This window comes from Leptopilina boulardi, unplaced genomic scaffold (assembly GCF_019393585.1).
Source record: "Leptopilina boulardi isolate dan_hultmark-lab unplaced genomic scaffold, ZJU_Lbou_2.1 LbouV2_151, whole genome shotgun sequence".
Lineage (NCBI taxonomy): Eukaryota > Metazoa > Arthropoda > Insecta > Hymenoptera > Figitidae > Leptopilina > Leptopilina boulardi.
The window spans coordinates 653,929-677,747 of record NW_026137698.1 but is presented as its reverse complement, the minus strand read 5'-3'; the positions used below and the strand labels follow the sequence as shown (position 1 = coordinate 677,747).

The following is a 23,819-nucleotide window of genomic DNA, read 5'->3' as shown; positions in this document are numbered from 1 at the left end:
CACACTCGTGCGTTGCCATGGTAACCTGCAGGCAGGCAGGCAGCCAAAAAAGGTGTGAGTGCGCCATTAGAACATCGATTCGATATATCGCTGTTTTTCTCGCGCCTTTATTTGAATTTTTTTTTTTTATTTTGGATTTTAAAAATTATTGAAAAAAATTAAATAATTAACAAAATAATAATGTAAATATAAAACTTATCTATAATTTTTTAATTAAAACATCATAGTTTAAATAAAAATTATTTTAATCGAAACATTTTTAATTAAATACACACTGAAAGAAGTTTGACTTTAATTTACAAGTAACAATTACAGTTGGTTTTTTCTTAAATATATTATTTCGTATTTTCTCATTTAACTTTATTCGAATTCTTCTTCTTTAATTAAAACTAATTCAAATTTATTAGTAGTTTTTTCTTCTCGTTGAATTTTGTTTTCTATAATACAAATTTCCTCAATATCATCATTTTCATCACATTTTTTATTTTTGACCATTGAGTTTTCCTTTTTCTTCTTTGTTTTAATTTCTTCACATTTTTCATTTGTTGAACCAGATGTCTTTTGACATTTTTCGGTAATTTCCGAATTTTTTAAATCTAATTCATCGTATAATAATTGTTTATAAAAATTGTCTGTTTTTGCCCTTAGAAATGGTATCAATGACAAAAGATCCATTTTTTTCTCTTCGCTAATTGATGCTCTTGGCAAAATTTCCAATTTCATTGTCCTAAGATGTTGCAGTGAATCATTTAAATTAATCATTTGAAAACGATTAGTTGATGACCATCCGGTTTTATAAAAAATTCCCTGTTTTGTATAACGTAGACATTTGACATTTTTCTCATTAATAAATTCATGATTATTGGGAAAAATTTCATCGCGAATAATATTGAAATTATAAAAATTATTTCGCGTTTTTATTTCACATTCTGAATCTTGCATATATTTTCGAAATGCCACGTACCAATCGTTTGGTTCATGAATTTTATTCTGATGATAATTTATTATTTCCTGTACATTTTTACTACCGAGGTTCACTTCAATTTGTGAATGTCCGGCTATTAAAAATTTATGTTCAACACTTTCGAGTTGTTCATGATTTATTACTGAATATAAAAACATTGCGGCAAGATTTTTACTCATTGTATCCTCATTGCATGTGGAGTAGAAAATAACTTTTGTTATGCGTGATGGTAAATTTTTTAAATATAAATATAAACAGGAGGCAATTTCATTAATTGTTCGTTTACCTTCATTTTCATTCCATAAATAAAATTTACGTACTTTCTCATCTTTTTTTGAACATTGATTGCGTATTGTGAAATTATAGGTCCAGAGACGTTGTTTATAGTAGGAATTTGGTTCAGTGAGATAAGGTGTTGGTAAACTTTGTTGAAAACCAAAAGAACAGACGAGAAGTTGTTTTTCATTTTTTGTATTACTCTCATCTAATGATTGTTCATTATTTGCTTCTTCGGAATCAATTAAATGTGCCGTGCGATGTGAATTTATTTTACTTTTCTCACTTAAATCACGCGCTACTTTATATTGAATTGCAGCTGCGCTACATACATTACATTTTGTTAAAAATGATGAACGAAATTTTAAATTAGTTTTCTCTAATAATTTATTATACCAAATATTACTAATTGGCTGTGTCATTTCTTGTTTATAAAGATCGTACATTATTTTTGTTGTTAAACCCATTGGTAAATATTTTTCTAAACTTTTATCATTATAATGATAACTTTCACAGAGTGGAAATTTGTTTAAATGTTCATGAAATTTTTTTATATCATCTTCTGATGGATCTTCACATGTTGAAAGAATATTTTTTTCAATTACTGTTTCTTTACCATATTTTTGTAATATCTTTTCCAATTCTTGTTCAATGAATTTTTCTCGTCTTGATTTCAGACGAAAATTAACAATTGGTATCTTCATTCTTGGCATTAATTTTAATTCCTCTTTATCAATTTTCTTTTTAGTTACACGTTTTTTTTTTGGTTTATTTGTTGTTTCGTTTTTCTCATTTGTTTTCTGTTCTTTTGTTTTTGGCTCTTGTTTAATTGTTGGTATTTGAATATTTAATTGTTCTTTGGTGTTATTGATATTTGAATTATTATTTGAAATGATTTTGGCAATTTTTTCCGGTGGACCTGTGTATTTTTCTGTTTCCAATTCAATGTCATTTTCAAGATCAACTTCTTCTTTTATTATTGATAATCCAAGAAATGGTTCATTATTCTCGATGGAAATTTGACTTGATTTTCTTTTTAAAGGCGATAATGATGATTCTGTTAATTGATTTAAAGGGCTCTTCGAATCTTTATCTAAAAAAAATGTTAATAATTTTAATGCAAATTGAATAAATAAAATATGAGACTATAATTTTCGTATAAATAAATTAGAATTAATGTTAAAAAGAAAAACTCACCTAAAATATTATTTTCTTCTTCACATTCTGTTTTTATTTTAATACTTTCTTGACTTGAATTACTTTTTAAATTAAAAATTTCAAGCTCTTCTTTCTTATCTAAAAATAAAATTAAAATTTACTTATTCACATTAATTAAAATCGAAATTTTTAAATTAAACACAAAAATTTAGTTTTTAAATGCATCTATATAATTGTGAAACTAACCTGTGACAGTATCTTCTTCTTGACTTTCCATTTTTGCAATACAATAATTCGAAAAATTTGTTTCATTCACATTTTCTTGATTTGCATTATTTTCTGAATTGCTTTTCATCTCCACATCTTCATCTAAATTGAGAAAATAAAGAAGTAAATTATTATCTCAAATTTATTAATTCATACATAATGAAAAATTATAATTTAAAATTTAAACTTACCCGGAATATTAATTTCATCTGTACATTCCATTTTTAATACAACTTCATTAATAGAAATTGGATTTAAATTTGTGTTTTCAATTACTTCTTGTTTAACATTTAATGAATCATTATCTTCGAATTCGTTGTCATCATTTTTTACAAAAGAATTCAATACCATTATTTGCTCAACATGATTTACAGCACTTTCCAATTTGGATTCATCAGATTTTATCTTTTTTTGTTTTTGACAAGAAGAAGAAGAAATCATTTGTTTATTTTTTAATTTCAACTGAACGCCATATTTGTTCATTTTATTTTTTACAGTATTTACAATGAATTCAAATGATTCATTAATAAGTCTTGTAAAACATGATTGACAAATTGTAACAATTCCATTTTCAGTATGAAGACAAAATTCCATTTTATTTTCATAATTATAATCATCAACGCAATTTGTTTTTTTATTAAATGAAATTGTTATATTTTTAATCATATCGCAAATAAATTTCTCACGTGCATCAATACTTTTATCCTGACAATAATAATCATAAAAAATTCGATTCCTATCGTTTTTTGTTAATTTCTTGCAACATTTTTTATAACAATTTTTTAGTAATGAAACACCTTGTCTCATTTTTATTTCACAATGTGCAATACAATTATCGCATGTAATTTGATTTTCCATTTCATTTGTTTCTAATGTTCGTGGTTGAAGTATTTCGTCTTCGTAAAATACAAATGTCATATTTGAATTTAGAGGAATTATACTGAGTTCTGTAAACGAAAAAAAATGAATTAGTAAAATAATTTTCAATTTGTTTTAAAATAACTTACCTATCATTTTGTAAAGTTTTTGATGAAAAATAGCGGACATAAAGGTTTCGGACACATCGAGAATATGATAAAAGCAATATTTGCAAAATTTCTGACGACCTTGATGTGTGACAAAATAATATCCAGTACGAAATATCATTTTATTTAATTTATCACAATTTTCATGAAGAATAAGTTCCGTACGACCATTAATGAAATTAAAACGTGAATCAAATGATTTCTTTTCCCAATAAGTGAGGAAAATATTTCTCTGTTCATTGTCGGTTAATTTTAAATGACAATTATTGATACAAGGAAGCAATGGACTCCAATTGTGTCTTTGTTTTGTTGGGCATTTACAAAATTTTTCATTTAAATAATACATTTTATTCATTGTCTCTTCATTGTGTTCTGGTTGTAAATGTTGACTTATCAATGTACTATTATAATCATCATAATCATCATCATCATCATCATCATTATTTTCATTCTTATTTTTCGATTTTACAATAATGGAAAAGTAAATGTCATCGAGAATTTTTTTTATAAAACTATGACTTATTAGAAGAACAGTTTTAAAGCAAAGTTTACAAACTTTTTGCATTCTCATTGTTGTGTTTACATAAAAATAGAAAAATGTATGGTAACGTCTATTTGATGGTGTGTGACTACGATATGATAGCGTTGGTTTAACATCAACCATTTCGAGTATAAATTTTGTTCTCATTTTATTTGTTGTATCTTTCCAATAGGATACGAAAATTTCTTTTTGTCTATCATCTGTTATTAATAAATTACAACCACGTGAACATGGTTTCAATGGTGTCCATTCGTTGAGTAATATTTCAAAAGGAGGCTGATGAAAACGTTTTGTAATTGTCGAATCATCATTATCTTCATTCTCATTGTTATAATTATCATCATCATTATCATCTTCGTTATCATCTTCGATATCAACTTCAACATCATCTTCGTTATCATCACCATCATCCTCATTGTCATTATTTACCGAAGTTGTGGAATGACAATTATTATCGTCAATTTCAAACTCTGTGGCATTAACATTTTGAAGATGATTTTCATTAAATTCAAGTTCAGGTTCAACAATTCGTGGTTTTCTTTGTAAAGCATCCAACATAAATACTTGCGATTCATTAATAACTAAACGAAAACAACTTCTACATACTCTCTCTCTACCTTTACTTGTATTGAGATAAAATGCATTCCAAAAAACTTTTTTTTTCTTTACACTTACCACCATTGAATCAATAAATTCATATCTTGATTCAGGTGTTGAATTCAGCCAATAGGAATTAAATATATTTTCCTGATCGTTTACACTTATTCTTGTGACACAATTATGTTTACAATTTTCCAAGCGTCGCCAACCTTTTGATAATTTACTTTCAATGACTTTGTCATTTTTTAATATTGTTTGAAAATTTCTTGATTCTTCAACTACTTGTTTCACATAGGTAACATTTTCTGCAGAAATAAAAAAAAGAAATTAAAATTAATACATTTAAATTATAATTTATATTATATTTTTCAATATATTAATTGACTTACCCCTTACTCTTTTGATTTTTTCCTCCACAACTGAATCCAAAAATATTTTTGAAATATCAAGAACAGAAAGAAAGCAAATTTTACAAATACGACGTGGTTTTCCACGTGTACTGAAAAATAAAAATTTTGCACGTTGTAAAGCTAATTTTGGTATTTTCCATGAATTTTTTGGTAATTCAGTTAATTCAATGATATAATTGATTCTCGATGTTAATTTTTTATTCCAAAATAAATAAAAACTACGTTTACTAGTGTCTCTTGTTATATTTAAATAACAACCACAACCACGCGCTGATAATCTTATATTATATTTATCCTCTAAATAATTGTTAACACATGCATATTTTAAATTTTCCATTGTCTCAAATATATCATCAAAATTATCCTCCTCATTATTATCATCATTATCATCATTCTTTTCGTTTATGTCTTTTAATTCTTTTTCCATATCAATTATTTTTAATTCATGATTATTTTTATCTGTCAATTCTTTTTTATCTTCCTGATTAATTTCCATATCCAAATCAATAATTTTTTCCGATGTCTCATTTTTCGATATTTCAATTGTATTTGATAATTGTAATTTAAAACATTTTATTTGCAATGCTTGATGAATAAATGAATGTTGTTCATTAAGAGCAATTGAAAAACAAGATCGACAAACATTAACAATTCCCATATTTGTATAAAGATGATAGGAAAATGTAATTTTTGAATTCTTATATGAAACATCTGTCATGTCTGAGATAAATTTATATCTCTCTTCTCTTGTTGATTTAAACCAATAAGAGACGAAAATTTTCTTTTGCTCTTCCTTTGATACACCTGTTGAACACATATTTTTACAATCAGGAATTCTCATCCAACCAAGTTTTAATATTTTCTCCCTCAATGCAGTGTCATCCTCGTCAAGATTTTCCTCATCAATAATATTAATTGTTGTTACTAAATTTTTCAATTCATTAAACTCTTCATTTGAACCTGAATTATTGACGGCACAATTTGCTTTCTTCATTTCTAAAAAAAGAAAACGAAAAATCCATTAATAAAAAATAGAAATAATTAGAGTTGCCGTAAGAATAATATTTTTCAATTTCCCTGACATAAAAAAATTTTTCCTAACAAACCAATGTTATTTAATTTAATAGAAATCTAATAATTTTAAACTTAAATTAATTAACGTGCAATATAACTAATTTGTATTTTTTTTTTATATGTTTCAGGTGAGTTGAGCTGACTTATACCAAAATCTCCAATTGCATTCAGACTACTCAGGTAATTTAAGGCATTATTGAATTTTTGATACATTGAAACTTAAATTAATCAAAAATTTGGATAAATTGAAATTCCAATAATTTTTTCAATTTCCTATAAATATTTTTTTATCTCCCTAACTTCCGTGACTTGTGGCTATCCTGATTAATAAATCAGAAAGAAAAAATTATTTTCGAAATTTGAAAATTAAATTTTTCTTCTTTTGATACTTACGTTTGCTGTATTTAAATTTATATCGAAAATACAAATTGAGAAAATCCCTTGTCATATGCATACAACACATGAAACACATTTTACAAACATTTTTACGTTCTGCTCTTGTGCTGAGAAAAAATCTTGAATAATGACGATTACTCGTTGTTTTAAATTCAGTTTCAATTAATTCGTTCATTAATTGAAATTTTAAATCCTGCGTTTTTCTTGTACGAAATTCATTATATGCTTCCTTTCGATCAATCTCAGATACTTTTAAATAACATTTATGTAAACATAATGAAATACGTGATTTGAATTGATTTGCATCATTCTCGCAATCATTATCTTCATCAACATCATTATTATCTTCGTCATCGATATCATTATTGTCTTTTGTTTTTTCTTCATTATTTTCATTTGATTCAGTTACTAGAGGATCATCTAAGGGATGTAAATTATTATCTTCAATATTAGATTGTGTATCTAATATATCAATAAATGTATTCGAAGCATTGTTTTCATGGAATGAATAAGTTTTCACATCATTCTCAATTTCATCATCGAGATCTATTACTTCTATTTCGTCGCTGTCATCTGGTTAAAAAAAAATTAGAACAAAAAATAAATTTTTCCCTCGTATGCAAAATAAATTAAATGATTTAAAAAAAATAATAATAATAATTGAAGACATTTTTGAAGCCATATTAATTAATTAAATAAAAGATCTAAATAAATAATAATTATAATTTTAAATTTTCCGAAGAGTATAAAAATTTTACAAAAAAAAACTGGGTTTTACAATCTTTTTTTTGTCATTAATGCGCCATAATAGAATTATGTCAACTTAACCTCAAATTTTGCAGAAAAATATAAATTGCACACAAATTTGCAATAGTTTGGAAAATTATTATTATTTAAAAAATACATTTAAATAAGTATTTAAAAAAATATTCTTTTTCGTATATTAATATGATTTACAGGTGATAAAAACCAAAAAAAATTATCATTATATGCAAATTTTTTATTTCGTAATTCAGTAATGATTTACCTTCGATAGTAATGCATGACACGGTAGATGACTTTAAAACAGAATTAATATCTGTTTCATTATTCATTTTTTAATGAAAAATTCAATTACATATATAATAAATAATTATTATTTTTCTCGTTGCGAAATATATGTAAATATAGTTCATAACCAAACTTTTATCTAAAATGTCACCAACTTCACATCAAACATTCGATATTAATCGAAAACTATCGTATCGTTATTTTCATCGATAAATGATAATTACTAACTTCACATAACAGCTGATCACACCTGTCAAATGTGTGTTTTGATGTCAAAAAAAGAAATTATAAACATATGTTTTCTTTTCTTCAATAATTAATTAATTGAAATATAAAATAATGACAAGTTGACAAAAAATAGTGAATATTTTACTTAGTAATTATCATCGCTTGTGCAATTATGATTGAAATAACAGCAAAATTAATAAGAGGGCCCGTTTATTTTTCGGGTGAAATGGTGGAGTGTTTAGTGACATTTAGCAATCCTCATAATCCAATTCATCAAATTTCACAAAGTCACAGGTAAGTGTTAGAATTTTAATTAATAATTTTAATTATAACTTTATAGTAATGTTTTTGTTTATATAAAAAATATTCACTTAGAGGTTATGTTTACTTTTAAAGGTTTTTTTTATTTACATTTTTTGTTTATTTATATAATGTTTTAAAGGGATAACGATATTATTAACTTGATAAAAATATTTATTACCACAAAGATTTTCTTTTACCAATTATTAAATATTTGGTTAAATAACTTAATTGAACGTTGTTATTTTAATTCTTAAACATGAATGACGATCTAATTTTTTTTTAATAAAAATTAATTACTTTATTTTTTCCAGTGATGTATTTGAAAGTTTAGCATGGGCGAGTGCCCAAATTCACTGTCAATGTACAGCAAATGGAAAAGTGGTTTTAACAGAAAAATTAAACACGACCTCTCAATTGGCCGCAATAAATGCCAGTAAGTATTTTTTTTTTAATTACTTTTTTTCTTTTCATAATTTTTATGATTAGAAATACTTAATTATCACAGTTAATTAAATTAATTAACAAATAAAATTAAATATTTAAAGATACAACATTTGCTCCATGGCAACATGATAATGGTCACGCTGTTATGAATACAAAACCTAAAATATTATTCTGTGATCTCCGATTATCACCTGGCGAAAATAAAACTTGTAAGTAGTTTCCTAAATTTTGCCTGATAATAATGATTTTTTATTTTATTATTTTTTTAATTGAAATTTACATTTTTAAATTGCAGATATTTATCGGGAAACAATACCGAATGAAGCACCTCCTTCGTATCGAGGGCAAGCTGTTAAATACTCTTATAAAATTACAGTCGGTACTCAACGCGTTAATACAGCAATTAAATTACTCAGAATACCATTTAGAGTTCTTTCATTAAGTGGTAAGTATCTTTTCTTTTATAATATATTTATAAAATTTACAAAATATGTTTTATATTTGTTTTAGAATTATCCGAAATAACTCCATGTAATGATAGTGTAGATTTAAGTCCAAATAATCCATTTATGGAAACACAAAACAGAGAAACGCCATTGGACATTGCGTTACAAATTCTTCAGGTAATTGAATAATTTACAAAAAAAATATTAATTAATACTAAATATTAATTATTATACATATTAATTAATATAAATAGTAATTAATAAAAATTTTAATTATTATAAATCTTTTGATAGTAAATTTAATTGAAACGATAACTTTTTCATTTTAGAATTTGACGGCGAGACGAAGTCCAAATTTCTACAATATAACAAATGGACGTGGACGTGTTGTTCGTTTTTGTCTTTTTAAAAATTCCTATAAACTTGGCGAGGATATTGTTGGGACATTTGATTTTTCAAATGCAACTGTTTCTTGTGCTCAGGTGTCAGTTTCATTACAATCAGAAGAGATTGTCATGGAAAAATATCGACGTGGTAAAAATTCATTACCAACATTAGTCAGTTACAATAAACATCATGAGGTTTGCATTGGTTTGAAATATTCACAGCTCGTATTGCCAATACCACTTCATGTGACGCCTGACTTTAGTACCGATTTAATGACATTGAAATGGCGTTTACATTTTGAATTTGTCACCACGACAAAATTAGTTGAAATGCCCAATGAAAATACAATAAATTGGCAGGGACCAACAACACTCGATGTTGAAACAATGATTTGGGATTTACCACTTCATATACATCCAACAGCAAGTCCGCCAAATATTGCTCAACAAACGAAATACAATACTGTTATCTAGTCTTGATTATAATACATATATATATATATTTTATTCAAATTGATAATAAAATAACTTTACAGAATTTTCTTTTGTTATTTTTTAAAAATATATTTCTTAATTTTCTTATTTTTTTTATGACCAATTCGTAATTATACTTCGTAATAATTCGGCTCAATAAAAAGTCGATTAAAATAAAAATTGACTTAATAAAATTTCTGCTTAATGCAGGCCTCGGTTTATTTATCTAGAACAGCGATGTGTTTCACTAAACCAGCGAAAGTTTTTGCTATTCCAGAGAAACTTATCGCTGTTCCAGGCGAAGATTAAGGTTTTATAAATATAAAAATTTACACAAATTAATTATTTAATATTTTATTTATTTCAAAGTATAATAATTTCTTTTTAATGTGTGAGGCTCCTCAGTTTTATAAACTTGTATTATAATTATTATTATAATTCTTTGGTAACATAAATTGAATTTTCTTCTTAAAAATATTTGAATTTTTTTTTTATTCATATTGGTATATTATATATGGCAAAAAATTTATATATATTAGGAATGTGGATCATAACGATAGTGGTGAATATCTTGTTCGTGATGTAAAAGGCGAGATGGTATTGGTGGTGGTAAAGCGGGCGTTTGAAGGGTGGTAAAAGGAGCATGATAATCGTAACGATAGTAGGCAAAAGATTCCCATCTATTTGGATGCTGTGCAGACTCAAAGGTCGAGTTGTTTGTCGATGTCATTGACGTTGTCGTTGTCGGCGCTCCACCATAGTAACTAGATCTGTCTGGAATGTTTGGAATGTAGGTGCATTGAGGTTCCAAGAGACTTTGCAAATGTCTGATGTATTGTATCGCGTGTCTCAATGATTCGATCTTTGATAATTTTTTACCTGGTGGCTTGCAAATCGGCAATTTCGATCTCAACAATTCAAAAGCACGATTCATATCTTTCATTCGTGTTCTCTCACGATCGCATGCTGATTTCTTGTAATCTGCAAAAAAAAAAAAGAAAATTTTCATGTGAATTTTTACTTTTTTTAAATCAGGAAAATTATTTTTTATTTCTAATAATAATAATAAAAATAATAAATAATATCAATTAATTTTTATTGTTTTTCATAAAAGAGTTTTCTCTTTATGCAAAAAAATTTGTTCTTTTTGTAAAGAAAATTTTTCTGGAAAAACAAATGACAATTTAATTTATTTGACTCGACATTAAAATTTAGTTAAACGAATTTTTAATTAGAATTTTTTTTTGATACATGATGATATTTGAAAATAAAAAATTGATTAGTAAAGAAAATCATGCCTCAAATTTGGGGTTGTTTTTTAAACACCAGGATTTTAAGACGAGAGAATAATGACTATGAAAACAAGTCGAAAAGGTTATTTTTTTTGACATAAAAAATAAATTAATTAACAATATAAATTAATTAATTATAATTATTATTAATTATTATACTAAAGTCAATTAAAATGATAATTAATTAATATAAAAAATTTTAATCATTTAATGATTAGGTGTCCGATTAAACGAAGCTTGTTATTTTTGCTATTATCCTCCACATATACGTAAAAAAATGTCAATAATGAGAATAATTCCAAGACATCTGATTTCGGAATCGAGAAAAAAATTGGATCACTCATCGGAAAATATGACAAATTCGAGAAAATTGGGAAAAATTATTTTTAATCAACAATCAGAAGAAATTGCCGTTATCACTTATAATGAACGTTTAAATTCCGATAGTACAATAATATCAAATAAAATTGAAAAGAAAAGTCAAGAAATTCAAACTGATTTAATTGTAAATTCTCAACATTCTCTTCATAATGAAATTAAACATGAAATTTCTTCTTCTCATCGTAAAATATCATTAAACAATAATAAAATTTCACATAATCGTAAATTATCCTCAATCAATAAAATTTCATCGGAAGAAAAAATTTCTTCACATGATAAACTATATTCAAGGGATAAATTTTCTTCAAAGGAAATGAAAATTTCTTCACAGGAATTAGAGAGTGAAATTTCTTCTAATTTTCATGTTAATTATAATTTCTTATCATTGCAAGAAAATTTTTCCGATCATAATAAATTTATTGCATTGTCAAATAATAAAAATTTTAATTTTCAAAATGATAATAATGCTGATGATAATGAAAAAAAAAATTCATGGTGGCGAAATTTTTTTCGTCAATTTATTGTTGATTTTTTTCTCCAATTATTGGGTAAAAATACATCGCGTAAATCTTCAAATAATATGAAGGAAAAATTTTTTACTATTGGAACAAGTACGTCAAATTATAATAATAATAATAATAATACTAATGTTGATGATGATGAGGAAAAAAATAATGGCAAAGGTGATAGAAAAAAAAATAGTGTAAAATTAATATCCGCTAATAATAAAAAGATTTTAAACTCTTTTGATGATGATGATAATAATGATGCTCGAACTAATACAAGAATTATGTTAGGAAAAGAGGAGAAACTTTTCTTTGATTTGATTCAATTGACCCAGGATGAAAATTTGCGAGCCATTATTTTAGAACAGGCAATGAGAATGAGAATTCTCGAGGAGGAAAATGCACGATTCAGAAAGAAACTAGCTGAGAAATTGAAAACCCGACAGAGTAGCAGTCCTTTTTATTAAGAGAGAGAAAGAAGATATATAATGAGATTCTTTTTTTAAGTCCGAAAGTAAAATATATTTTTTTTTTATTCAAATTATATACTCCATTATTATATAATCAATGAAAATATTTCAATTTTTTAAATAAAAAAATAATATAATATTTTAAAATTATTTAAAATATAATTAAAAAATAAAAAATTAATAGATACAAAAATTTATAAATAAAAATATAAATAAAATTTTTACAATATAAAATAATGCAATTAGTTATATTAATAAATAAATTGAAATTAATTTATAAAATAATTATTATTTGATGCGATCAATTGAATTTAATAAAGAAAATTATTTGCCTCCGCAAAATTTTCTTTTTTTAAAAATTTAATTTAGAGAGAAATATTGTCATTTGCATGAAAATTATTAGTTAAATGTGAATTTTATTGTATTATGAAAACAATTCAAATAATATATTATTATGATCGGCTGAAAGTAATTTATATTTAATTATTATGTTTCATGTCGCATTGAATTTTCCAAATTGTTTTTCTTTGTCAGTAACATATGTTAGTTAAAATATTTTGTATGTTTAATAATTTTTTATTTTTATTACATGGAAAATTGGTTTCGAAAACGTTCCTCGGGTGAAATTAAATTATGCGCTTTTTTTTATAATTAACTTCAATTTAATTAGGATTTTAATTAGTCCAATTACCATGTTCGTTGCTCAATTTAAACTTGCAATGCATTTATTTGAAGAATTTTCATTTTGAAAATTAAAACATATTTTTAATATTATAAAAATAAATTTTTGAATAATTTATAAATAGTTGCTAAATTAAAATAAAATTTTTATAAATTTAAAAGTAAATTAATTTTTTTTTTTGCGGTAATTTATATTATTTTTTCGGGCTTTTTTGTTTGAAATGAATTCTATTTGCTACAAGGTTTTTTTTATTATTGAAAATTGAAAATTTGTCGAATGGAAATTTTATTTTCATTTTGCCTAATTAGATATTGACGCAGAATATAAGCTACTTACCTTTCTCAGTTTGTGAAGCTTCACGATGCACAGGTTTAATACTTGTTTGGTGAAGCAACTCTAAATTAGACGGAGTTTCCACCACTTCAGGTTCAGGTACTCTTATTACAACCACTCCTTCTGAAGTTTGTGAACGTTGTTCAAAGTCTGATTCGTGCCAACGTCTTCTCAAGAACTGTTTTCTACTCGTATATTGGTCTTGTAAAAAGAAAAGAATTTTTTAAATTAATTTTTCATTTTTTTTTCCCCCTTTAAAATGATAAATTCCAAAGGTATTTTTTTTAAATGGAGGAAGGAGTTTTTGAATCGAGAAAAAATTATTTTTTGATGTGACAACAAAATTTTTAATTTTTTTGAAATTATTTTCAGCTTATTCTAATTTTATGTTTCAGTACAAAATAAATACTAAATAAAAATCTTATAAAATTTTAACTAATTTTAATTATTTATTTTTTTTGCAGATTTTATTCTCGATGGCTTTTGATGTCACGTGTTCTTCAAAGAAGAAGGTATCTTATCTTGAAGTACACAGGATTCTGGATTCTTCATATTAATGTGAGTTTAATTTTTTTATTTTGATTTTCTTAAATTTCTTTTTTTTTCTCACCTGGTCGCGGATCCTCCGCATAATGACTTGAGGAAGAACTTAAATCCTGCTGTAAAATTTGTTGATGTTTGGAATTTTCGTCGAGATCAAGCAAAACTCGGGGTTGAGAATATTCCTCGTCATTGCTCTCTTTGTCCGACTTGAATAGAATTAAAAATTATTATAGGATAGAATTTAGATGAAATTTAAAAAATTTCCATTCAGGGAAAAGTAGGAAAATATGGAAAATTAAATTTTGATTTCATTTTGAAAAAATAAAAATTATTAATAATTTATTAATAATTAATAATTATTACAATTATAATATTACCTGTATTATTATAATTATTTATTATTAATAAATTATTAATTATTATTATTCTACAATTAATAATATACTATTTTAAGAAAAATTATTTCACACGCGTTTTTTTTCTTTTTTATAAATTATTATTGTTAATTAATTAATTAATTAATTAATTATCTTTAAAATGGAATTTTAATTTAAGTTTTATTCTAAATTTTTATTGAAATAAATCTGAATTATAATTAAAATTTGAATTATAATTCAGATTTGAAGAATAATTTCCGGAATTTTTTTTAAACGATATGGAAAAGTTGAAAATATTTTAATAAGTGAGATATATATTTTTTTTTGTTCAAAGAAACGTGATCACGTCATTATTGTAGACGTCATAAAAAAAATCCAAAATGGTTAATCGAAGTTTTGAATATTTTATATATAATCAAATTGAAGAAAAGAAAATGTAAAATAATGTCAATTTAAATTTAAATTTTTTATAATTTCATCTTTTGATGGATTTTAAAAATAAAATTATTATATTTATTTAATTTCTGGTTGAATATTTAATAAAAATACAATTTTTTTTTTAATATCAAAATTGAATCCAGTAATGGAAATACTAATAATTTAGTGCTCTAATTTAAAAACTGATTAATTATAATAAATATCTTTCTCTCTTTCTCTCTTTTTCTCACACATCAACGGTTTATATTAACATCGATTTTTCGATTAATGGTATCGAAAATTAATTTGCATTTTAAGTTTTGATTTCTTTTTTTATTTTAGGAAAAATGTTATTTTAGTAAAAAGTTTATTAATCGAGAAATAGATAATTTAAAAAAAAATTAATTAAAATTTTTAGTCGGATTCTTTTTTAATTATTTAAATTTTTTGTATCAATCTGGTACCTCTTTTTTGCAATATTTCCTTTGGTATTCCTCTTGTTTTATGTCCATTATCAAAAAAAAAAAAAAAATTGAAAATTCCTGTGTACACTTTATCCGTGAATTTTTGATCTTTGATGATCTCTTATGGGGGAGACCCCATGCACTTCTGGTAAAATGTCACGTGTGACTAAAGAACTTGGCCTCGGAAGAGATGTGGATCGGTCACAAATAGACTTTAATAATGTTCATTTTATCCGTTTATTAAGTATTCAGGTGTTCTGACAGAGGTTCTCATAATTTATATATATATCTATATATTTATTACTTACCTTACTCATCTTCAATACAGGGACGTGTCTTTAATTATTTTAATTTTTTTTCACGCACATATCAAAGTTTGAATTATCTAATTCTATGCAATTGTCAATTTTAATATATTTTTAATCAAATTTTCTACAATATAATATTTGCAGTAAAAAGTTTTTTTAAATAATTTTTTCAATTATTATTCTCAATTACTTTTAATTCAATTAATTGATAATAATAATCAATATCAATATAAATATAAATAATAAAAAAATAATAAATAATAAATAATAAATAAAAAATAAATAATAATTAATAAATAAATAATAAATAAATAAACAATAATAAATAATAATTTAATTATTAATTTAATTGTTTAATATATATTCAGCTTATAGAATATTTTTTAGAGAGATTGTGGAAGGGAAAGGGGGGAAATTACGAGGGGTCACAACTGACGGAAAAATATTAACATAAATATGAGAGTCGCTGGGGATATCGGGATAAAAATGGATAATACAAACGATGGAATATAATAGAGGTACATTCGATAGAAATACTAATGAGTAGAACTGTAAAGGAATGTAAAACGGGGCAAACTAAAGAAGAAAAAAAAATGAAAAAAAAAACATAAATGGCAAAGTGACCAAGTTTTGTTAGTTTATAGAGAAATGATCTTCAAAGGCTTTTGTATTCAAATGTTTTTTTAATATATACGAATAATCATAATGATAATAATATAAGAGAATAATTCATTGTTTCCCTAAAGCAGACTAATTTTTTTTAAAAAATAGAATTGATTATGATAATAAATAAATATTAATATTAATATAAAATATATTTTTTATATATTTAAATATTTTGAATTTATTTTATTTATTTTAATAAATAAATTGTCCAGTAGTATAGTATTAATTAAATAAATAAAATAAATTTTTAATTTAAATATATATATATTATATTTTATAATCAAATAAATATATTTTATATTTTTCATTTATGTTTTACTTTCCTTTTTTTCTTTTATGAAAAAATTGTTAAAAAATTGAAGATAAATTTAAAATAATAAATTCGAGGGGCAGTATACCTAAATGAAAATAAATTAAGTTATTTATATTCAATTTCAATTTATTTATTAAAAAATTAATAAATATTCAATTTCGTCATATCTCTATTTTTTGTTTATAAATAATTAAATAAATTATAAACTCATTATTTCTAAGTAAAACTATTTTTGTTGACTATTTTTCACATATATTTAAAAATAAAATTATGAAATATTTCGTTCCCTTACTTCCGTGTAAATTGGCTTTACCGTAGTTGGACACGTTGATACTTTTGAGATCAATGAGGACGTTGTTGAGGGTTCATTTGAATGTCCAATTTTTGAATTATCATCTGAAAATAATTTATCATTAAAATTATCCTCTTATTATTTATTAAATATACGTGAAATATAAAATTTTAGTCAATTAATTAATCAATAATGTATAATTGTGTATTATTAAATTATTAATTAATTAATTTTTAAATAGAATTTTAAAAAAAGAAATTAATTAAAGATAAAAATTTTTGGATTTAATTAAATTTTTTTATTAATTAATAACTAATTTCAAGAATTTAATAATTATTTAAATTATTCAGGAATTATACAACTAATTATAAATCAATTATAAAATAACTAATTATAAAATAATATAATATAAAACTTTTTTAATTAGTTACATAACTTCATTCTTAAATTCTTTGATTTATATTCCAATTAAATAATTTGTTTAATATTATTTAATATCAAAGATAATTTTATTGAATTCAAAAGTTTTGTTTCTCATTTTCAATGAGAGAAGTAGGCCAATTAAGTGTGTCTTTTAATTAATTTACATTAATAAGGCAATGATTGTAATAAAAGTTTTTTTTGCATAATTGTATTATTAATTTATTACATTCACATATTGTAGTATATTTTTAATTTGTACTTCCATTTTGTATAAAGGAGAATTTTAATATGCATAAAAAAATTATATCTAAACAAAATTTTTTAAAATATAAAAATAAAAATATTTTCAGCCGGGGAAAATTTATTGGGAAATGTTTTTTTTAATTTTCATTTCTTTTTACATAAAATCATATATATTGATTTTGAAGGTAAACTGGAATATTAAATAAAAAAAGTTAACATATTTTTTTAAATTGATTTCAATTATACCTGACGTTGGTGAATATTTATGTCTTGTTATTTTCCGTAGAAAATTTAATAAGAGGATTCGCAGTTCAGAATTAAATGCTATGTATATCCATGGATTTACACAACTCGTCAGACAGCTTAATAGTGAAAGAACAGTAAATAATGGACCTGTCAAAAAAAAAACGAAATTTTTTTTATATTTTCTTCTTACTTCGGATATAAAGTTGAAAAATAATTTTTTTTGGGAAAATTTTAATTTTATGTCTACTTTTAATTGTTGGTTAGGTATTTTTTATTTTCTTTCTTCTGAATTTATTTTCCAATTATTGTTCCAAAAATTGCAATTATTTGATCTTTTGGTTTTTTAAAAATTTTGAAAAATAAAAAAAAATCGTTTAAAAAGAAATCTTTTTTTTTTGTTTAAAGATTTTTAATTCAATAAACTTATATTATTGAATCGACGATTATAAATTAATAATTAATAATAATGAATATTAATATTAAAACACTTGATAAGCAGTAATGTTTCAACTTTTCAATTGTAAGAAATTAAAAAAAAAAAAGATATAATCACTTGTTTATGAGACATTTTTCATTTTTTATTCTCTTTTGAAATAGAATTTTTTTTCGTAAAAAAAAAGAAATTAAAAAAAAATTGTAACTTTTGTATGCTCTGTTGTTATAAAAATTGACTTATGGAGACATAATAATAATTAATAATTCAACCAATTGTTATTGATTTACATAAATGCTAATGCATCTCTATAAGTAAAGATTTATTTCTTTCAACAGTAATTCTAGTTTATCATTTATAATCATTATTATTGACTTAATCAGTTATTGTATACAATGTCAATATATTTCAAATTTGTTAAAAAAAAATTCATATTCAAAAAAATACAACAGATATAAATATAATTAAATAACAATAAAAGAATAAAAAATTTATTATTTATTAATAATTGTAATAAATAAATGGTTAGAATTTTTCTTTTAATAATTTTTCTCAATAATTTCTTTTTAAACGAATTTTTACTCAAAATATTGTTTACCATCGAAAATGGAAGAATTTGAGGCTCTTACTGGATCCCAAGCCATCCATAGTTCACAGCCAATAAATGGACTCCAAGTTAAAAAATATAGAGTAACAACAACTATTGTTTGCTTCATCGTATTTACCCTCGCTTTTGTTATTAATGGACTTTGTTTTTTTTTAATAATATTCGAATTTTTTTTATATCCAATTTCTAATGGGTCCGATACTCCACTGTTTTTCCAAACTCCAATGCAAATTCCTGTATATGTATAGACTAAAACAGTGAATGGAAGTAGAAAAACAGAAATGCTGTACCTGTTTGTGAAACAGAAAATATATATATATATATATATATATATATATAGAAACGGAAATGGAACGATGGTTTATTATATCATATCCTAGTGTGTAGAAATATATATATAACGTGCAAAGAGAGAGCGAGAGAGAAAATTACTTGAATCCCTTCGTTGAGTAAAAGGAATATCAAAAAAGAAAAAAAAGAATTTTTTTTGCGAAAAATAATCAAATGAAAACTCACGTTAAAATATATGCAGAAAAGATTTTTTCTCTATACGTAAGGAAATAATGAAATAAAAATAATTTTAATGGAAATTGTATTTTTTCTAACATGGGAGAAAAACGTTTTTCCCCACACACAGATTTTTACGAGATTGAAAAAAAGAGAGAAAGAGATAAATATTTGTTTGTATCTTAACGTACTGAATGATTATAATTTTCAAAAATTTTTATTTAAATATTTTTTCTTTGAGAAGAGATTTTCCGTTAGATTCTCTACAAATAATTCATATTTAGTTGAAACGAATTTTTTTTTGTCATATTTGTAAAAAAATTAATTAATTTTTGAATAATTTTAAATTTTATGACTGACCATGTGACATAGGCTTCTTGTCCATAAGGCACTGTAAATGTAGCCCAACAATCCCAAACTCCTGGTGAAATTAATTGATATGAAAATATAAAAATCTGTAAAAGGTTAAAGAAATAGTTTGAAAATTTAGAATCATATTTTGTAATTAGGGATCCCAAAAAACCTCTAAGTACCAATTTTCAAGTCAATCCGATAGATTTTTAAAAAAAATTTCCGCCATATTGGATTCGACATTTTGAATTTTGAAAATCTGCTATCATATTCGTAATCAGCGACCCCGAAAATCCCCGACTAACAAATTTTAAGTGAATCTGACGAATTTTAAAAAATGTCCGCCATATTGGATCCGACATTTTGATTCATTCTAATTCTTATTTAGCCTAATTTCAATTAAGCCTATTATTTATATAAACTAATTCTTATTTAATTATTTATTTCAATCTTGGCTTAATATTAACTTATTCTAATTCTTATTAGGCCTAAGTTTATTATTTATAAATTCTAATTATTATTTGGCCTAATTTCAATTAAGCCTATTATTTATGTAAACTAATTCTTATTTAATTATTTATTTTAATCTTGGCTTAATATTAACTTATTCTAATTCTTATTAGGCCTAAGTCTATTATTTATAAATTCTAATTATTATTTGGCCTAATTTCAATTAAGCCTATTATTTATGTAAACTAATTCTTATTTAATTATTTATTTTTATCTTCGCTTAATAATAACTTATTCTAATTCTTATTAGGCCCAAGTCTATTATTTATAAATTCTAATTATTATTTGGCCTAATTTGTATCTAACCTAATAATTATGTGGATTAATATTGTCTTAATTTAATTCTTATGTCGCCTAATATTTATTTCCTAATATTCATATTTTGTCAAATTTGAATCTGCTTTAATTTTTTTCAGCCAGTTAAAGCTTAGGTTAAATAAGAATTAGTTTGTATAAATAATAGGTTTAATAACAATTAGGCCTAATACGAATTATATTAAATACAAATTTGGTCAAATAAAATTGAAATAAATAATTAAATAACAATTAGATTGTATAAATAATAGGCTTAATAAGAATTAGGTCGATAGGAATTAAAATAAATTCATATTAGGCCAAGTAGATTTTAAAAAAGATTTATTTGTATCAAAAAAATTTTGTTGTTTCTCAGTTGTAAAATTTTATTTAGCACGCATATAAATTTTTATTTAAACCAACAACAAAAAAATTGTACTTGACACAAATAAATTTTTATTTAACTCTGAGCAAAAAATATTTACAATTTTTTTTTTCGTCTTCTTAATGCCGACAAAAAAGAAAATGTCGAGGAAATAGCAAATACGTTTGAATGCTTAATGAAGGATTTTGGACAATAATAGATGTGCACATTATAAAATGAATAGAAAACAAGTTGTCAAGAGATTAAATTACAGTATATATGATATTTTTTGACGTAGATATATAATTGAAAGAATAGAGAGAGAAAAAAAAGGTATTATAAGTTAATACTAACTTGTGGTGTGCATAGTATGAGAGCAATTATCCAAGCACTGTAGACCATAATCCTTGATCTTCTTGACGTAGTACGACAATAACTGAAGGGAAAACAGATGGCATGATATCTGTCTATAGCTGTCGCTGTTAGTATGTAGGAACTTAAATATGGACCAATTGGTTGACCAAATTTTATTAATTTGCAGAGGATCGGTCCTCCCTGAAATCTATGACACTTGCTGGATTAACTTTTTCCAAATCTTGTATTTTTTCATTTTTAAATTGAGAAAAAAAAAATTTCTACTAATGCAGTAGAACCTGAGTTATTGAGACGCATATGGTATTCGGGGAGTGTCTCAGTAACAAAGGTTCCACTGTAGAAGTAAAATAAAATTACAATTTTTTAACTCCAATAGCACGGAATATTCTTTTTAAACATAATCCAGTAATTTAAGTGGAATATTTTTGGAATTTAAATAAATATTCCTTGGAATATAAATGGAATCTTTTGGGAATGTAAATTAAATATTCTTTGGAATATTAATTGTATATTCCTTGAAATGTGAATGGAATATTTTAGTAGTGTTAGTGTTTTCTATGGAATGTGAGTGGAATATTCCTTGGAATATAAAATGGAATATTTCAAAAAAATATATAAAAAATACTCCTAGCAATAAGGTGTTACAATAAATTTTTTTTAAAGACTTTTAAAGTGATTGAAATAATAATAATTGAAATTGAAGTACCTCTACTATAATAATAGAGCGCAGTGAATTTGAAAGTGTTTTAAAGAGATTGAAATGTAGTTGCATTTACTCGCATTAAATTGAATTCATTTTCAAGAGATAATAATGTTTTGAATTTCAAATTTTTCTAATATTTTTGTTATTGGATTCGAAAAGCTTCCGCTTTCTCGTCTCTAATTTCATTTAAAAAAAAAAAAAAAAAAAAAAAATTGTCAAACAAAACAATTCTAAAGTGCATAATGTCACAAATATTTCCCACGTTATCATTTTTCATTCACTGCGACTATTATATTGAACTTGAAATTATATTATTGTTTATATAACGAATAACGAAAGAAATTATCAACTATTATATACTGAATTATTATAAGTCCATTATTTATTATATATACATATATATATTTCTTTTCATAAAACTGACAGAAAAATATGTTTGATGATAATATTTATTTAATTAATTTTTTTTTGCAAAATATAATGAATTTTCATTATTGTATATTATTTTGTTAATTCATTTATTGATAATTATTTCATTTTCTTGCATGTCGTAAATTATATATATTTTACGTTTTTCTCACAATTGATATTGTTATAATTATTATTTTTAATTATGCTGTTTAATTAAAATTTATTTTACAATTCGAGAGCTGATATTTTTTTTATTCTGATTACATTGTAATTAAAATATTAATCATATTTTATTTTATTAACATTAACGATTCATATTTGAAATGAAAAATTTTATAAATATTAAATTTTTTTGCGTCACTCATATATATATATATATATATATAAATAAATAATGTGAAAAATATATTTTTTAAAATATATTAAATATTGTATTGAATAAATAATAAAGTAAAGAAATAAATTTTTCTATATCACTTTAAAAGAATAAAAATAGATAATAATGAATGATTAGAATAAATAAATTATAAATAAATAGAAAATAAATATAAATGAATATAATATAAAAATTTTCAAAAAAAATGTAAAAATTGAAAATTTAATTTTTGTTGTAAATTTTCACATTTACCTGAAAGTGATTTTCCACACCATTTGTGGAAATACATTAAGAATAGCAGTGAGTAAATCAGCGACACTTAAATTCATAATAAAAAAATGCATTCTTGTTAATTTTTTTCTTTGTCCATAATGTCTTTTTAAATAAATTGAGAATAAAACGAGGGAATTGCCAATAATAATTATAACGAATAAACATGCCAAAATGCCAATTTCCCATTTTGCTAGCTCCTCGTCCCTCGTATCATTTATTAAAGTCCCATTCTCCATAATTGCTCTTATCAATTTTCACATTTGTCAGTTTATCATATAAACTCTTTTTTCACTTTTTTGATACTCTTTTTTTTTTTTTTTTTATTTTAAATTCACATCATCACTGTTCACTCTTTATTTATATATATATGTATATCCATTACCGATTTTTCCTGAAGCTCTCGCGTAAAATTCGATTGTCGTGTTTTTCATTCAGGAAATTGAGAGAGAGAGAGAGGAGAGAGTGTACGTGTAAAAATTTGACGGATGATTCGAAACGATAAATAAATGTTGTTTGAGGAACGATGTTGCTAACACGTTTGAGAGCGGATTGCAGTTCTGACGTCCGGGTGTCAAAGCGTCAAGGATGAATGAAAAGACCGACACGACGTATATATA

General features: G+C 23.7%; 5 protein-coding genes and 1 long non-coding RNA gene across 6 annotated transcripts in view; 3 read left to right on the top strand and 3 right to left on the bottom strand.

Annotated features, from left to right (window-relative positions):
• Window positions 1-23,819, top strand: part of LOC127276712 (uncharacterized) — a 152,258-nt gene that overhangs the window by 15,962 nt on the left and 112,477 nt on the right. Inside the window, exon 4 of the long non-coding RNA XR_007842242.1 lies at window positions 14,171-14,264. This is a non-coding gene — a long non-coding RNA (uncharacterized LOC127276712). The remainder of the gene's footprint in view (window positions 1-14,170; window positions 14,265-23,819) is intronic.
• Window positions 228-7,895, bottom strand: LOC127276690 (variant-silencing SET domain-containing protein-like). The gene is made up of 8 exons (XM_051297293.1): window positions 7,739-7,895; window positions 6,709-7,284; window positions 5,221-6,237; window positions 3,673-5,136; window positions 2,857-3,612; window positions 2,645-2,767; window positions 2,438-2,536; window positions 228-2,333 (listed from the first exon to the last, which is right to left on the bottom strand). The coding sequence occupies exons 1-8, from the start codon at window positions 7,803-7,805 to the stop codon at window positions 361-363; spliced, it is 6,075 nt and encodes a 2,024-aa protein (XP_051153250.1). The 5' UTR covers window positions 7,806-7,895; the 3' UTR covers window positions 228-360.
• LOC127276700 (RAB6A-GEF complex partner protein 2) lies at window positions 8,025-10,106 on the top strand. Its single transcript, XM_051297310.1, has 6 exons — window positions 8,025-8,283; window positions 8,604-8,725; window positions 8,838-8,945; window positions 9,032-9,181; window positions 9,247-9,359; window positions 9,512-10,106. Exons 1-6 carry the CDS (start codon window positions 8,162-8,164, stop codon window positions 10,040-10,042), a joined length of 1,146 nt encoding a protein of 381 aa, XP_051153267.1. The 5' UTR covers window positions 8,025-8,161; the 3' UTR covers window positions 10,043-10,106.
• On the bottom strand, window positions 10,418-15,746 carry LOC127276703 (uncharacterized). Its single transcript, XM_051297314.1, has 4 exons — window positions 15,508-15,746; window positions 14,317-14,455; window positions 13,710-13,907; window positions 10,418-11,023 (listed from the first exon to the last, which is right to left on the bottom strand). The coding sequence occupies exons 1-4, from the start codon at window positions 15,553-15,555 to the stop codon at window positions 10,578-10,580; spliced, it is 831 nt and encodes a 276-aa protein (XP_051153271.1). The 5' UTR covers window positions 15,556-15,746; the 3' UTR covers window positions 10,418-10,577.
• On the top strand, window positions 11,238-12,874 carry LOC127276699 (putative mediator of RNA polymerase II transcription subunit 24). The gene is made up of 2 exons (XM_051297309.1): window positions 11,238-11,416; window positions 11,553-12,874. Exons 1-2 carry the CDS (start codon window positions 11,392-11,394, stop codon window positions 12,686-12,688), a joined length of 1,161 nt encoding a protein of 386 aa, XP_051153266.1. The 5' UTR covers window positions 11,238-11,391; the 3' UTR covers window positions 12,689-12,874.
• Window positions 16,900-23,818, bottom strand: LOC127276701 (vasopressin V1a receptor-like). The gene is made up of 6 exons (XM_051297311.1): window positions 23,182-23,818; window positions 21,419-21,626; window positions 19,906-20,000; window positions 19,030-19,328; window positions 17,999-18,145; window positions 16,900-17,190 (listed from the first exon to the last, which is right to left on the bottom strand). Exons 1-6 carry the CDS (start codon window positions 23,436-23,438, stop codon window positions 17,063-17,065), a joined length of 1,134 nt encoding a protein of 377 aa, XP_051153268.1. The 5' UTR covers window positions 23,439-23,818; the 3' UTR covers window positions 16,900-17,062.